The following is a 16,982-nucleotide window of genomic DNA, read 5'->3' as shown; positions in this document are numbered from 1 at the left end:
TCCCGGACGAGCCCCCAAATCTGTTACGTGCCACTGTCTAGGGCACTGGCAACGCAACTGACAGATACAAAAAAAAGAAAAGAAGGCACAAGTGGAAGGTGCTCAAAAAATTATAACACTTTATTATTAACAAACATAACAAAAAGAAAGAAAAATACAACAAAAGGTTAATGAAAGAAAAACATGCTGCAGCAGAAGAAACCCAGATGCTCTGGAGCATGTGGCACGCTGGACTTTTGTACTCCCAGGTGGGCATCAGCTGGCAGGTGCTGCTGATCAGCTGGGCAGATCTGAGATGTGGAGGCAAGGCAAAATCAACATACGTAACAAGAGCAGAGATGTTTTCTTCTAAATGGACTTCATGTTGTTCAGCTAATCAATGGACATTTTTGAAGCGCATCTGTATTTAGGTTGTCTGCACAGCAGATGTTCCTGATTGGGACAAATAAAAAATATTTCTTAAATTAAAATATAAAGAAACATTACAGTGTGTGTGTGTGTGTGTGTGTGTGTGTGTATATATATATATATATATATATATATATATATATATATATATATATATATATATATATACGAGGTCTGTGAGAAAAGTATCCGACCTTATTATTTTTTTATCACGCCTGTCGGTGACGTCATTCGCCTGTGAGCACGCCTTGTGGAAGGAGTGGTCCAGCCCCCTTGTCGGATTTTCATTGTTTGAGAAGTTGCTGAGAGACTGGCGCTGTTCTTGATCAAAATATTTTCAAAAACTGTGAGGCACATCCGAGAGGACACCATTCGAGAAATTCAGCTGGTTTTCGGTGAAACTTTTAACGGCTGATGAGAGATTTTGGATTGTTTCTATCGCTGTACGGACTTCCCACAGAGCGGGACGTCACGCAGCGCTCCGATGCGACGTCATCATCCTGTTTCAAGCTGAAAACCTCCAAATGTAAGCCTCTGTTGACCCAGGACGTCGTGAGAGAGCAGAGAACTTTCAGAAGAGGTCGGAATCAGCAGTTTATCCGGACATTCCAATGTTAAAGGAGATTTTTTTAATAAGACATGCGGACCGATTGGTGCGTCGGCTCGCCCGCCACAGGAAAAACACCTCCGTTGGAAGCCTTAAGGACAAGTTGGAACATGCCCTGCTGTTAAACAATTTCTCAGATACTCACTCAACTGAAAGCCACCAAAAGCCGTCTGGATTTTACAAATGGTTATCAACACGGAGGTGTTTTTCCTGTGTTTTTCCTGTGGCTCTTTGACTGTGTAGCGGGAAGATGTGTTTTAGGATTTTTTTGTAATTATCACTTGTGGATAATTTTACCTCGAATACTGGGGGCATCACCTATGACTGAATGATATTATAACAAGCTTATAATATCACTGATTTTAGGATCAGTCAACAGGAAATATTAAAATCAGTCTCTAATCTTACAGTAGTAAGTTCTACAGGTCAAGTCCGACCCCTCTGTAAAACCATACAAATCACAGACAACTTCACACATTTAAAACATTTATTTTAACTCAGTCAGGAGTTAAATAACAGGACATATCACAGTAAGCAATTTGATGATGATGACGTTCCCTGAGCAATTATTATATAACGTTCAGATAACTTGGTTTAGTTGCGGGAGATTAAGAATGAATTCTGTCTTAATCATCAGGCAATTTACTTTGGCATTTATTAACGTGAGATGGTTAGTGACGGTGAATAGAATTAAAGAAAGCCACTCTGTTTATTTCTGACACCATGCCTCGGTCTTACTTGGATGCTCGTTTTCAGTTGATGAACCGTCCGTCAGCGAAGCTGTTTCCGGTACCTTGGCAGAGAGACTCTGCCGGTCACCACGCCCGGTTTCATTGGTTACCAGGGGCTCTTTCAGTTGTTATGCTGTGACTTGCATCAGTAGCTCACTCGCTGTTGCCGGCTCAGCTGACCTGGATGTTTTTATCTCTGCAGAACTTGGCATCTGGGATCGTCAGAATAAAGGCTTAAGTGTCTTTATTTTCTATTCGCCATAACAAAAATTTGTCTTTCTTTGTTATTTTTGGAAGCCAGATCAAATCAAAAATTTGATACAAAAATGGTTGACGAGGTGAATTTGGAGTTCAAGAAGAAAAAGGTTTTAATTTGAAAAATCGTCAAAGGAAGTTAAATGCGCCTGCGCGTTTAACTTTACAAAAGTTGAGTAAAAGTTATATGTAGAAAAAAAAGGGAAAAGTAATTTCTTGTTGGTGCGCACAAACAAGAAATGAGTTTAAACAACATGTGGTTGCAGATTTTCTTTTCCTCTTTCTTTGTTTCCGGGTTACAACAACAAAGTACAATTTTTTTAAATGTGGTTACACATTTATAATACTGTACGTTAGTTACATGCCCTTCCCCAATTTGTCCACAAGGGGTCAATCTTGCTCCACAGACTTGGTAAGGCTCATTTTTGGATTTCATCATAAAACATGATATCCGTTAATCTGCAGCCGATTTTGACCAGAGGAACTTCATTGTGATCGCAACGCATCAGTTTCCTTGGATCCGCGGAGTTTCGCGGAGGAAAAATGCCACTCAAAGCGTAGCTGTTACGACAGTTGTCATAAAGTGGGACTGGTTGGTTGTTGCGGCGACGCTGTGTGGCTCCTGTGCGACGCTTAAGCTAAACTTAGCATGTGGACATCCCAAACTTTTAGAGCTTTCAAGTTTTTAAAAGAACATTTGTGCAGCATGTCTGTGTCACGGACCGACGTCGCACAGAGAGAAGATGGCGAGAAAGATTGTTAAAAGGAAAATCATTCCAGGTCCTACTTCCACGTCATATTCTGTTATTTCAACATCATCATTGACAGGTCAAATATAAGGTTGAATGTAGGATCATTTAAATATCCACTAATTTTGAGATTTGTTCTTCCAGGAGATGCTGAAAAAGTGTCATTAGATAAAAATTTAATTCTGGGGCCCCACAGGGCCCTAGACCCCAGCTCCTGGCCGCTGCACCCCCCCAGACCCCCTGCAAATTTTCCTTGGATTTCACAATTTTCATTTCACAGCCCTGAATGTGTCAGTCAACCTGTTGGAACCCGCATCTCAAACATTCACTTCACACATGACTGTTTTGTAACATTAAATCAAAAAAGCAGTTTCTGGCTTTGTTCTGTGGCCTTTTCAGATTACCTAAGTCAGTCTGTTTGAGTGCACAAAGGACCCAAGTGACGGGAGCAACAAAAACACCCACAACAACATTGAAGCTTGATTGGATGTGATTGAAGAGACTTTTGACTGCGGCTGCGATTTGACAGACCTTTGACTGCGGCTGCGATTTGACAGACCTTTGACTGCGGCTGCGATTTGACAGACCTTTGACTGCGGCTGCGATTTGACAGACCTTTGACTGCGGCTGCGATTTGACAGATTTTGACTGCGGCTGCAGATTTGACAGACCTTTGACTGCGGCTGCGATTTGACAGATTTTTGACTGCGGCTGTGATTTGACAGACCTTTGACTGCGGCTGCGATTTGACAGATTTTTGACTGCGGCTGCGATTTGACAGATTTTTGACTGCGGCTGTGATTTGACAGACCTTTGACTGCGGCTGCGATTTGACAGATTTTTGACTGCGGCTGCGATTTGACAGATTTTTGACTGCGGCTGTGATTTGACAGACCTTTGACTGCGGCTGCGATTTGACAGATTTTTGACTGCGGCTGCAGATTTGACAGACCTTTGACTGCAGCTGCGATTTGACAGATTTTTGACTGCGGCTGCAGATTTGACAGACCTTTGACTGCGGCTGCGATTTGACAGATTTTTGACTGCGGCTGCGATTTGACAGATTTTTGATTGCGGCTGCAGATTTGACAGATTTTTGACTGCGGCTGCGATTTGACAGATTTTTGACTACGGCTGCGATTTGACAGACCTTTGACTGCGGCTGCGATTTGACAGATTTTTGACTGCGGCTGCGATTTGACAGACCTTTGACTGCGGCTGCGATTTGACAGATTTTTGACTGCGGCTGCGATTTGACAGATTTTTGACTGCGGCTGCGATTTGACAGACCTTTGACTGCCGCTGCGATTTGACAGATTTTTGACTGCGGCTGCGATTTGACAGACCTTTGACTGCGGCTGCGATTTGACAGATTTTTGACTGCCGCTGCGATTTGACAGACCTTTGACTGCGGCTGCGATTTGACAGATTTTTGACTGCGGCTGTGATTTGACAGACCTTTGACTGCGGTTGCGATTTGACAGATTTTTGACTGCGGCTGCGATTTGACAGATTTTTGACTGCGGCTGTGATTTGACAGACCTTTGACTGCGGCTGTGATTTGACAGACCTTTGACTGCGGATGCGATTTGACAGACCTGCGGATGCGATTTGACAGACCGCTGATTGGAGACATTCTTGTCTGTTGCTTCTCCAGTCACAGCTTCAAGTAGAACCAGAAAACTCTGGATCCTCTATTATTATTATTTTTTTATTATTATTATTATTTTAATGAGAATTTAAATAAAAGTTGGTGTTTTTATTCATCCTTGGCCATGTTCATGGTTGCTCTCCAGGGTTATCCTTTGGTGGGTTTTCCAAACCCGGCCATCTCTGAGGCCTCATCGCGTCTTGTACGAGAACACCAAAGCAAGTATGCTCAGAGCTCCAGGATCCTGCAGCAGGTAAACCAGCACTCAGCTGCTAGTGTCACTTCCTCTATCATTCAACAATAAAAGCTTACTTTGCCACAGCAGTTGGCCACTAGAGGGCGATAGAGAACAATGTATCCAAATATGAACCCTGTATTTTTAAGCTGAACAACCTTTATGGCTCAATAACATGTAATTTGATAGAATGTGATTGACAGAAAAGCACCGTGTTGTATTTTCTATTTCCTGTTCAGCTCCTTCAGTGTAAAGCTTCAGCTCTGTATAGAATAGTTAGAGATGGTAAAGGTGGACAAGTTTAAACACACAAATGACAAACTGTGTGAACAAAAAGACGGGAGGCGGAGCTGGAGATGCTGTTGTGTTCGTTAATCGTGAATGGCTGCCATGTGTTTTTTTTATCAGTCAAGAAATTTATTGAAACCTTGTACTGATTTAAAAAAGAAAAAAAGAATACAGGTACTGAATACAGAGTTTTGAACGCTCCTTCTCCCTCACCTTGCAGCTGGACTCTGACCTCTGACCTCTCCCCTGGTGGGGTGGGCCTCCTGCCTTTTTCCTTGGAGTCGTCTCTTTGACACTTTAGCAGCTTGTTAGCAGCAGGTTGAACCCACGTGTAGATTTAAGGGTGTGACGGGTCCCAATGAGTGACTGTGGCTTTTTCACACAGCGTGACAATAGTTTCACAACAGGACTAACGTACCTGTGACAAATCCCCCCTTTGAGACCATTCATGGTCTCTATCAGAAATAAACACAACCGGACGGTAAGTGCCTGCCATTCCTCACCTCAGCATGTGAGCGAAAAGCTGCGGAGGGTTACCGAGGTGGAAAATAAACCAAAGGAGGAAAAACTCACAGAGGCTTAAATCCTCCTTTCAACACCCGCGACTTCAGCAAGGAGTGTGGACTCAACTCCCACATGGTGTAACAGGATACTAACAGAAAAACAAAGCTACAGCCTGTTAAAATACAGGCTCTGAACACCTGAGTCCTCACGCTGCCGTCTAGGGCTCATCTTCACTGGAGAGGACTAACAGGACCCCCAGCACCCCCCTGTGCCTCTGTCAGACATGATGATCTTTATCTGTTCCTGAGCTGAATAAGGTAGAAAACAAAGGCCAGACAGTCAAACAGTCAAATAACCTCATTTTTTACTTTACTCTTTTTTTTTTTTACTTTCCCCTCTGTGCCACTTTTTTTTTTTACTTTCACCCCTGTGCCTCTTTTTTTTTTACTTTCCCCTCTGTGCCTCTTTTTTTTTACTTTCCCCTCTGTGCCTCTTTTTTTTTACTTTCCCCCCGTGCCTCTTTTTTTTTTTACTTTCCCCTCTGTGCCTCTTTTTTTTACTTTCCCCCTGTGCCTCTTTTTTTTACTTTCTCCCTTGTGCCTCTTTTTTTTTCTTCCCCTCTGTGCCTCTTTTTTTTTTACTTTCCCCCCTGTGCCTCTTTTTTTTACTTTCCCCCCTGTGCCTCTTTTTTTTTTTTTACTTTCCCCCCTGTGTCTCTTTTTTTTTACTTTCCCCCCTGTGCCTCTTTTTTTTTTTTACTTTCCCCCTGTGCCTCTTTTTTTTTTACTTTCGCCCCTGTGCCTCTTTTTTTTTTTTACTTTCCCCTCTGTGCCTCTTTTTTTTTTTTTACTTTCTCCCCTGTGCCTCTTTTTTTTACTTCCCCCCTGTGCCTCTTTTTTTACTTTCCCCCCTGTGCCTCTTTTTTTTTTACTTTCCCCCTGTGCCTCTTTTTTTTAACTTTTGCCCCTGTGACTCTTTTTTTTTACTTTCCCCTCTGTGCCTCTTTTTTTTTTACTTCCCCCATGCCTCTTTTTTTACTTTCCCCCCTGTGCCTCTTTTTTTACTTTCCCCCCTGTGCCTCTTTTTTTTTACTTTCCCTTCTGTGCCTCTTTTTTTTTTACTTTCCCCTCTGTGCCTCTTTTTATTTTTTACTTTCCCCTCTGTGCCTCTTTTTTTTTACTTTCCCCCCTGTACCTCTTTTTTTTACTTTCCCCCGTGCCTCTTTTTTTACTTTCCCCTCTGTGCCTCTTTTGTTTTTTTACTTTCCCCTCTGTGCCTCTTTTTTTTTACTTTCCCCCCGTGCCTCTTTTTTTTTACTTCCCCCCTGTGCCTCTTTTTTTTTACTTTCCCCTCTGTGCCTCTTTTTTTTTTACTTTCCCCCCTGTGCCTCTTTTTTTTACTTTCCCCCCTGTGCCTCTTTTTTTTTACTTTCCCCCCTGTGCCTCTTTTTTTTTTACTTTCCCCCCTGTGCCTCTTTTTTTTTTACTTTCCCCCCTGTGCCTCTTTTTTTACTTTTGCCCCTGTGCCTCTTTTTTTTTTTACTTTCCCCCCTGTGCCTCTTTTTTTTTACTTTCCCCCCTGTGCCTCTTTTTTTACTTTTGCCCCTGTGCCTCTTTTTTTTTTACTTTCCCCTCTGTGCCTCTTTTTTTTTACTTTCCCCCCTGTGCCTCTTTTTTTTTACTTTCCCCCCTGTGCCTCTTTTTTTTACTTTCCCCCCTGTGCCTCTTTTTTTTACTTTCCCCCCTGTGCCTCTTTTTTTACTTTCCCCCCTGTGCCTCTTTTTTTTTTACTTTCCCCCCTGTGCCTCTTTTTTTACTTTTGCCCCTGTGCCTCTTTTTTTTTTTTACTTTCCCCTCTGTGCCTCTTTTTTTTTTACTTTCCCCCCGTGCCTCTTTTTTTACTTTCCCCCCTGTGCCTCTTTTTTTTTTACTTTCCCCCCTGTGCCTCTTTTTTTTTACTTTCCCCCCTGTGCCTCTTTTTTTACTTTTGCCCTGTGCCTCTTTTTTTTTTTACTTTCCCCTCTGTGCCTCTTTTTTTTTACTTCCCCCCGTGCCTCTTTTTTTACTTTCCCCCCTGTGCCTCTTTTTTTTTTTTACTTTCCCCTCTGTGCCTCTTTTTTTTACTTTCCCCTGTGTGCCTCTTTTTTTTTTACTTTCCCCTCTGTGCCTCTTTTTTTTTTTTACTTTCCCCCCTGTGCCTCTTTTTTTTTTACTTTCCCCCCTGTGCCTCTTTTTTTTTTTTTTACTTTCCCCTCTGTGCCTCTTTTTTTTTACTTTCCCCCCTGTGCCTCTTTTTTTTTACTTTCCCCTCTGTGCCTCTTTTTTCTTATCTGGGGTGGTTTGAAATATGAATATTAACACTAGATTTAAACTCTCCCACTCTACCTTGGCCAGGACTTTAGATGATCAGTTTATTTCATTTAATTTTTATTTGTATAGTGCCACATCACAACACAGCTACCTGAAGGTGTCGGGTCCGACGGCACCAACCGCACATTCAAACCACTCATTCACTCAGATAAAATATTCAGTCACCACCAAACAGCTTCACCTCTCACACACCCTGATGTGGGGAGGTGATGGTCTAGTGGTTAAGCGTTGGGCTTCAGACCAGAGGATCCTCGGTTCAAATCCCAGCCTGAATGGAAAATCACTAATGCCCTAGTTGCTCCTGGTGTGCAACCTGACCTCGGTGTGTCTGTGTGTGAGGCATCATTGTAAAGCACTTTGAGCTCTTGATGCAGATGGAAAAGCGTGATATAAATGTAGCTTATTTACCAGGATGTGACGATTCATTAGTGAACCAACATTGTTCAGCCTTCAGTTAACATCTAGCTGTCTTTTCTGTCTCCCTGTGTCTCAGAGACAGACGGTTGAGTTAATTCCGATCACTAAGGTCAACTATAAGTGGAAAGGAAACTCTCACGTCTACTTCGTCTTTGGCATCGAGAACTGTGTCAGCGTCCAGAATTATCCTGAGACCTGCTGCTGTGTCATCCTGTAGACACGCCCACAGACGACACCTGTGTCTGCTACGGATGTGACACGCCCACAAAGTGATATGTAACCTGTGCTGCCATGTTGTGAGGGAGTCACCATAGCAACACGTCTACACATTGTGTGTCTATAACACACTCTCAGCTGAAGAATCACAACAGAAAGTCATGGTTAGAAACACAAAATACATTTTTAAAGTGTTGCTGATTAAACCTCATTTGGTGAAAGAACTAATTTACATGAAACTGAACAGTAGTTTCTTAATGGGGGTTAAAAAAAAAAACATTTTTCAATAAAATTCCAAATTGGTAATGATGCAGAATATTAAATTAAATAATTAAGGCATTTTAATAAAAACCAGGTGAATGTTTTTAAAGACATGTTGGCGTTGTTTTGGACGCCCCTCCCAATATGGCCGTCAGAGCAGTGGAGGCAGAGCTGTTCGCCTTCGTCTCACATATATATATATATATATATATATATATATATATATATATATATATATATATATATATATATATATATATATATATATATATATATGAGCCACTATTAACCACTCCTGATTATACTCTTGTTACTCTATGTTACTATGGGTTAATGTATTCTGGTCCTCAGGGGAGCTGATCTCTGCTGACTAATCAGACAGTAGGATTATTTTCAAAAGCTGTGCTGAAGAACATGTTGAGGTCCTGTTGTGTTTTTGTCCAAAATGATGATTTTGTCTGTTTGCATGCCAGTATCTGACCTCTGACCCCTGATTTAACCTCTTGGACACGGTCCCTGTAGCCCTGACTGGGTCCTGTTGAAGGTACGATTTGTATTTCTGTTATTTGTTTGTTTGTTTGTTTTTTGTGGTTTATGACATCACAGGACTGCGGTCGACCTGAAATAAAATATCAGATTTCACTGAACCTGGTCGTGACGTCATCACAGTATGAATAATGTTACATTGATCTTTTCTTGAAATATGTAAAACCTCTATGACAGCTTCAGTGGCATTCTTTCTTTCTTTTTTGGGGGGGGGAAATAAAGTCTTTTTAAATTGTAAAGCCTTGTTGTAGCCTCCCTGTGGATCCACTTGAAGTTGTGCAGACTACAGTTTGCTCGATGTGGAGACTTCAAGATCAGAGTGTTTCACAAAACCTCCCAGGGACGACTCGCAAACACGAACATATTAGGTGACCCAAAGGAATTATGGGAGTTATTTTTCCTAGCAACATCCTCAAAGTTGCCAGGGGCTGTGTTGGAGTCGCCATGGCTCAGTGGAAATTCCAGGCTGTACAGGAAGCTGAGAAAGTGAGGTGTGATGGTTCTGAGTGTAGACCAGGAGGCATTTGTTTGAGGAACCTGTGAAACAGTGGCTTTTCATCTGTGGTCCAGTGGACTTCAGCCTGTTACACACCAGGCAAAGCACTACATTGCTCAAATCCTACACCTTGTTCCACCTCTCCTGCGTAAGACCAATCTTTCTGACAGGATGTTGGACATCTCTGGTACCAGGGTTCTGCTGGTTGATCCTTCAGCCAGCTGTGAAGCACCACATCTCAGTTTTAGTGTCAAACACAGTAAAACTGAAAAATCAATCTCAAGGTTCAGCTCTTTATTATTACTGTCATACTGCACCAACAGGTCCAAAATACTTCATGAGCACAATCTCTGAAGCCCCTTTCACACCGGGGCTGAGCTTCCTGTGGCGTCATGATGACGCAACTCGACGCTGGCCAAAGTAGGCGTTGTATCACGTTATCTGATTGGTCGTTATCGATAGAAGGCGTAGCTTGATTGGCTAGCACTACGCTGCACGCGAGGTGTACTCGGCTCCACCAGCAGTCAACTCGGCACGTGGTACAGCTCAGAAAGTGGCGAATGGGCCAATCAGAAGTTGGCAAAATCATGTACCATATAATAATCAACTACATCGCATCAGAAAAATATTTGGTTTAGGTGATCAGACTGCTCTTTGGGACATCCTGAGACGTGGGGTCCCCTACAGATTACTGGACTCATAGTTTACCAAAACACAGCTGTTGTGCCATGGAGATGGAGTCTCTGACTACTTCTTCTGCAGCAGGTAGATCGTTACTTTGGAGAGGTGGAGATGCTGAGATGTTAGACATAATCCAACCACTAGGGGCAGTGTGGCTGCACACTGCCCCTAGTGGTTGGATTGTGTCTAACTGGAATTAGGACGGTTAAGTCTCGGTCCCACAGGATAATAAGCCATGAATCATGAGCCACGCGTGGGTGTGTAGTGATTATTGGAAGAATGACCCATGTTTTCATCTACAGCTCTGGTCCCACCAAATAATGAAGGATGAATAACGAGCCGCAGCATGTTTTTTTTTTTTTTTTTTTTTTTCTTTTTTTGCTACGGGAGGGTTTATTCAACTATGGTGGGAGAACGAGGCTCTTAGAGGTGTTATCTTCAGTTAACAAGGCTCCTCTCTGAGGCTGGCGCTTAACTTCAAGATGTTCAAAATTTAGCAACAACAGCATGGTGCAGTTTGCGTACGAGTTACTATGATGACTAACGAGGATTTTATTAGTAAATTGGCAAATTATTGGTTGAACTAATATGAGTAATAAATGGAATAGTTTTGACTGTGTTGAATGCTTGGTCTCCAAAGTAAAGGTCAAACAAGGTTGACATCCACTGGATTCTATGACATGTGACATATGTAAGCCTGTAAGATGATAACTAAGCATGCCAAGTGGTCCAAACCACTCCTTTTGAAAACCTTATTAACTCAACCAATTTGCTCCAGGATGCCTTGACATCTGAAAATAACTATTAGTTCATTTAGAATATGTGTGCTAAATTTGGTGCTTTTATATGTACATATTTCAGCTAAGCTGCACCACTACATCGTTGATCGTTTCATAAAATCAAATCAATTTTATTTATATAGCGCCAAATCACAACAAACAGTTGCCCCAAGGCGCTTTATATTGTAAGGCAAAAGCCATACAATAATTAAGTAAAAACCCCAACGGTCAAAACGACCCCCTGTGAGCAAGCACTTGGCGACAGTGGGAAGGAAAAACTCCCTTTTAACAGGAAGAAACCTCCAGCAGAACCAGGCTCAGGGAGGGGCAGTCTTCTGCTGGGACTGGTTGGGGCTGAGGGAGAGAACCAGGAAAAAGACATGCTGTGGAGGGGAGCAGAGATCGATCACTAATGATTAAATGCAGAGTGGTGCATACAGAGCAAAAAGAGAAAGAAACACTCAGTGCATCATGGGAACCCCCCAGCAGTCTAAGTCTATAGCAGCATAACTAAGGGATGGTTCAGGGTCACCTGATCCAGCCCTAACTATAAGCTTTAGCAAAAAGGAAAGTTTTAAGCCTAATCTTAAAAGTAGAGAGGGTGTCTGTCTCCCTGATCTGAATTGGGAGCTGGTTCCACAGGAGAGGAGCCTGAAAGCTGAAGGCTCTGCCTCCCATTCTACTCTTACAAACCCTAGGAACTACAAGTAAGCCTGCAGTCTGAGAGCGAAGCGCTCTATTGGGGTGATATGGTACTATGAGGTCCCTAAGATAAGATGGGACCTGATTATTCAAAACCTTATAAGTAAGAAGAAGAATTTTAAATTCTATTCTAGAATTAACAGGAAGCCAATGAAGAGAGGCCAATATGGGTGAGATATGCTCTCTCCTTCTAGTCCCTGTCAGTACTCTAGCTGCAGCATTTTGAATTAACTGAAGGCTTTTTAGGGAACTTTTAGGACAACCTGATAATAATGAATTACAATAGTCCAGCCTAGAGGAAATAAATGCATGAATTAGTTTTTCAGCATCACTCTGAGACAAGACCTTTCTGATTTTAGAGATATTGCGCAAATGCAAAAAGGCAGTCCTACATATTTGTTTAATATGCGCATTGAATGACATATCCTGATCAAAAATGACTCCAAGATTTATCACAGTATTACTAGAGGTCAGGGTAATGCCATCCATAAAAGTATTTGACAAACATTTCAGTTGACTAGTAGATGGTGACTTTTAAGAAGATATGGACCAATTCCTTTCCTGGGTGCTTGGCATCCAGGACCCAAGACACCAGCAGCACATGTTCCCAGACCTGACGTGGACAAATGTAAAAACCTTTTGGATGAAACGTTTATACGAGGTCTGTTAGAAAACTATCCGACCTTTTTATTTTTTGCAAAAACCATATGGATTTGAATCACGTGTGATTGCATCAGACAAGCTTAAACCTTCACGCGCATGCGTGACTTTTTTCACGCCTGTTGGTTGCGTCATTCGCCTGTGAGCAGCCTTTGTGTGAGCACTGGTCCACCCCTTTCGTCGGATTTTTATTGCGAATAAATGTCTGAACGATTTGGAGCTTTGCTGCATCAATTTTTTTCCAGAAACTGTGAGAGACCTCCAGGTGGACACCATTCGGAAAATTCAGATGGCTTTCAGGGACAATTTTATGGGGATTACACAGATTAAGGAGTGTTACAGCCAGTTTAAAGACCGCCCACAGCGTCTGAGAGTACGCCGCGCTCCGAGCGCCGATCGACAGGCTGAAACAACCAGATCATTTCCAACGTGAAGGCTTTGTTGATCCGGGACGTCATCTGACTTCCATAAAAATGGCAGAAGACGTGGACATCAAGACTTTTTCAGCAAATTCCACTGTTAACAGGAGTTTTTGTCATGGAAAGAGGAGCGGAGGGATGTGCCACGGAGCCGCGAATGGCGTGGACAAAAGCACCTCCATGTTGGTCTCACAGGACATGGTCTAACATGCCCAGCTCTTGCACCATTCAGAAGATTCAGACGGCTTTCGGTGGCTTTTCAGTCGCATGAGTATCTGAGAAATTATGCATATGCTGGACATGCCAGAACATGTCCTGTGAGGCTTCATCACAGCGTTGCTTTGCGCCATGTGGCTCCGTCCTGACGTGCAAATTTCTCCGCTCCTCTTTCCATGACAAAAACTCCTGTAACAGTGGAATGTGCCGTTCATTTCCAAACTGAACGCTGTGTTGATCCGGGACGTCCTCTGACTAGCACAGAAATTGCAGAAGATGTGGACATCAGCACTTTTTCGGCACATTGAGACAGACGTGCGGAGAAATTCGCACATCGGGACAGAGCTGCATGGCGCAAAGCAACGCCGTGATGAAGCCTCACAGGACATGTTCTGGCATGTCCAGGCTCATGCTCAATTTCTCGGATAGTCACACGACTGAAAAGCCACCGACAGCCATCTGAAATCCACCTGAAAGCCGTCCTGTGAGACCAACACGGAGGTGCTTTTGTCCCGCGCCATGAGTGGCTCCGTGGCGCGTCCCTCCGCTCCTCTTTCCATGACAGAAACTCCTGTAACAGTGGAATGTGCCGAAAAAGTGCTGATGTCCACGTCTCCTGCCATTTCTGTGGAAGTCAGACGACGTCCCTGATCAACAAAGCCTTCACTTTGGAAATGATGATCTGGTTGTTTCAGCCTGTCGATTGGTGCTCAGAGTGCGCCGCGCTCTCAGACGCTGTGGCCGGTCTTTAAACCGGCTGTAACACTCCTTAATCTGTGTAATCCCCATAAAATCGTCCCGGAAAGCCATCTGAATTTTCCGAACAGTGTCCACCTGGAGGTCTCTCACAGTTTCTGGAAAAATTTGATGCAGCAATGCTCCAAATCGTTCAGACGTTTATTCGCAATAAAAATCCGACGAGGGGGGTGGACCAGTGCTCACCCAAAGGCTGCTCACAGGCGAATGACGCAACCGACAGGCGTGAAAAAACTCACGCATGCGCACGAAGGTTCAAGCTTGGCTGATGTAATCACACGTGATTCAAATCCATATGGTTTTTGAAAAAAGTAAAAAGGTTGGATAGTTTTCTAACAGACCTCGTAGTTAAACAAGACAAAGACCCGAAGAGTGTTTGGAGGAGTAAAGTCGAGGTATTCATCTGCCTTGTTGACCACATTACTCGTATTTGAGCCTCACCTCATTGACTCTGGGCTGCGGTTGGTCTTTTTCATTAAATCTTGATCTTTTTAAGCAAGGTGCTCCGTGTTCTCAAGGGTAAAAAAGAAGTCAGCAGGTCACGGGATTTCATATGTCTCACCTTTCCTGCTGATAAAACCAATTCTGTTGACTCTTTTAAATCTCTTTGTGCTGAGCTACAAGCTGTTTAGTGAATCACCTGATCACATATTCCATGAAGAAACGCCTCCTTGTCTGCCCTCAGTTGTTGTTGATTGCTGAGAGGGGTTATTTAATTTTTGTCTATATTTTTAGTTTGATTCATGTTATTGATTTGCTGTCCTCTTTACTTGTGGATATAATAATGTGAAAGCATCCAGGTAGGTGGAGTCGAGTCAACTGGACTCATTTAGTCCATCAGTTCACTGATCAAGTTTTTCATCTTCATTCATTTTCTAGACCCACATATTTGTATTAAAGGTCACAGAGGACCTGGTGTCTATCCCAGCAGTCAAGAGGCAGCTAGGGTTCACCCTGGGTGAGCCACCAGTCTATCACATGACCTACACATGGCAGATGCATTCACTCACACACACACACACACATGAGTCGGCCAGTTCACTGACCCTGCATGCCTTTGAAAACCAGAGGGAACTCACACAAACATGGGGATAACACGCAAACTCCACTCAGAAGGGCCAGGAGAACATGGAGCCTTCTCGATGTGAGGCAACATTGCTAACCGCTAATACACTATGACACCCAATCATAACAGTGGCGCCAATTTGCTGCAAGGTCAAACCTCACCAACCCCCAGAGAAAGTATGTACAGTAGTGTTCAGAATAATAGTAGTGCTATGTGACTAAAAAGATTAATCCAGGTTTTGAGTATATTTCTTATTGTTACATGGGAAACAAGGTACCAGTAGATTCAGTAGATTCTCACAAATCCAAGAAGACCAAGCATTCATGATATGCACACTCTTAAGGCTATGAAATTGGGCTATTAGTAAAAAAAAGTAGAAAAGGTGTTCATAGAAAAGGGGGTGTTCACAATAATAGTAGTGTGGCATTCAGTCAGTGAGTTCATCAGTTTTGTGGAACAAACAGGTGTGAATCAGGTGTCCCCTATTTAAGGATGAAGCCAGCACCTGTTGAACATGCTTTTCTCTTTGAAAGCCTGAGGAAAATGGGACGTTCAAGACATTGTTCAGAAGAACAGTGTAGTTTGATTAAAAAGTTGATTGGAGAGGGGAAAACTTATACACAGGTGCAAAAAATTATAGGCTGTTCATCTACAATGATCTCCAATGCTTTAAAATGGACAAAAAAACCAGAGACGCGTGGAAGAAAACAGAAAACAACCATCAACATGGATAGAAGAATAACCAGAATGGCAAAGGCTCACCCATTGATCAGCTCCAGGATGATCAAAGACAGTCTGGAGTTACCTGTAAGTGCTGTGACAGTTAGAAGACGCCTGTGTGAAGCTAATTTATTTGCAAGAATCCCCCGCAAAGTCCCTCTGTTAAATAAAAGACATGTGCAGAAGAGGTTACAATTTGCCAAAGAACACATCAACTGGCCTAAAGAGAAATGGAGGAATATTTTGTGGACTGATGAGAGTAAAATTGTTCTCTTTTGGGTCCAAGAGCTGCAGACAGTTTGTGAGACGACCCCCAAACTCTGAATTCAAGCCACAGTTCACAGTGAAGACAGTGAAGCATGGTGGTGCAAGCATCATGATATGGGCATGTTTCTCCTACTATGGTGTTGGGCCTATATATCGCATACCAGGTATCATGGATCAGTTTGGATATGTCAGAATACTTGAAGAGGTCATGTTGCCTTATGCTGAAGAGGACATGCCCTTGAAATGGGTGTTTCAACAAGACAATCAATCAATCAATCAATTTTTTTTTTATATAGCGCCAAATCACAACAAACAGTTGCCCCAAGGCGCTTTATATTGTAAGGCAAGGCCATACAATAATGATGTAAAACCCCAACGGTCAAAACGACCCCCTGTGAGCAAGCACTTGGCTACAGTGGGAAGGAAAAACTCCCTTTTAACAGGAAGAAACCTCCAGCAGAACCAGGCTCAGGGAGGGGCAGTCTTCTGCTGGGACTGGTTGGGGCTGAGGGAGAGAACCAGGAAAAAGATATGCTGTGGAGGGGAGCAGAGATCGATCACTAATGATTAAATGCAGAGTGGTGCATACAGAGCAAAAAGAGAAAGAAACAGTGCATCATGGGAACCCCCCAGCAGTCTACGTCTATAGCAGCATAACTAAGGGATGGTTCAGGGTCACCTGATCCAGCCCTAACTATAAGCTTTAGCAAAAAGGAAAGTTTTAAGCCTAATCTTAAAAGTAGAGAGGGTGTCTGTCTCCCTGATCTGAATTGGGAGCTGGTTCCACAGGAGAGGAGCCTGAAAGCTGAAGGCTCTGCCTCCCATTCTACTCTTACAAACCCTAGGAACTACAAGTAAGCCTGCAGTCTGAGAGCGAAGCGCTCTATTAGGGTGATATGGTACTACGAGGTCCCTAAGATAAGATGGGACCTGATTATTCAAAACCTTATAAGTAAGAAGAAGAATTTTAAATTCTATTCTAG

At 42.9% G+C, this 16,982-nt stretch overlaps 1 protein-coding gene across 1 annotated transcript in view; it reads left to right on the top strand.

Moving 5' to 3' along the window:
- Positions 1-8,728, top strand: part of LOC117505041 (protein SSUH2 homolog) — a 57,893-nt gene extending 49,165 nt beyond the window's left edge. The window contains exons 11-12 of the mRNA XM_034164575.1: positions 4,547-4,654; positions 8,291-8,728. Coding sequence (XP_034020466.1) covers positions 4,547-4,654; positions 8,291-8,431 — 249 coding nt within the window. The 3' untranslated portion in view covers positions 8,432-8,728. The remainder of the gene's footprint in view (positions 1-4,546; positions 4,655-8,290) is intronic.
- Positions 8,729-16,982: the final 8,254 nt, after the last annotated feature.

The sequence above is a fragment of the Thalassophryne amazonica genome, chromosome 3, assembly GCF_902500255.1.
Source record: "Thalassophryne amazonica chromosome 3, fThaAma1.1, whole genome shotgun sequence".
Classification (NCBI taxonomy): domain Eukaryota; kingdom Metazoa; phylum Chordata; class Actinopteri; order Batrachoidiformes; family Batrachoididae; genus Thalassophryne; species Thalassophryne amazonica.
Note: the sequence above shows the minus strand (reverse complement) of the source record. Positions and strands in the feature narration are given on the sequence as shown.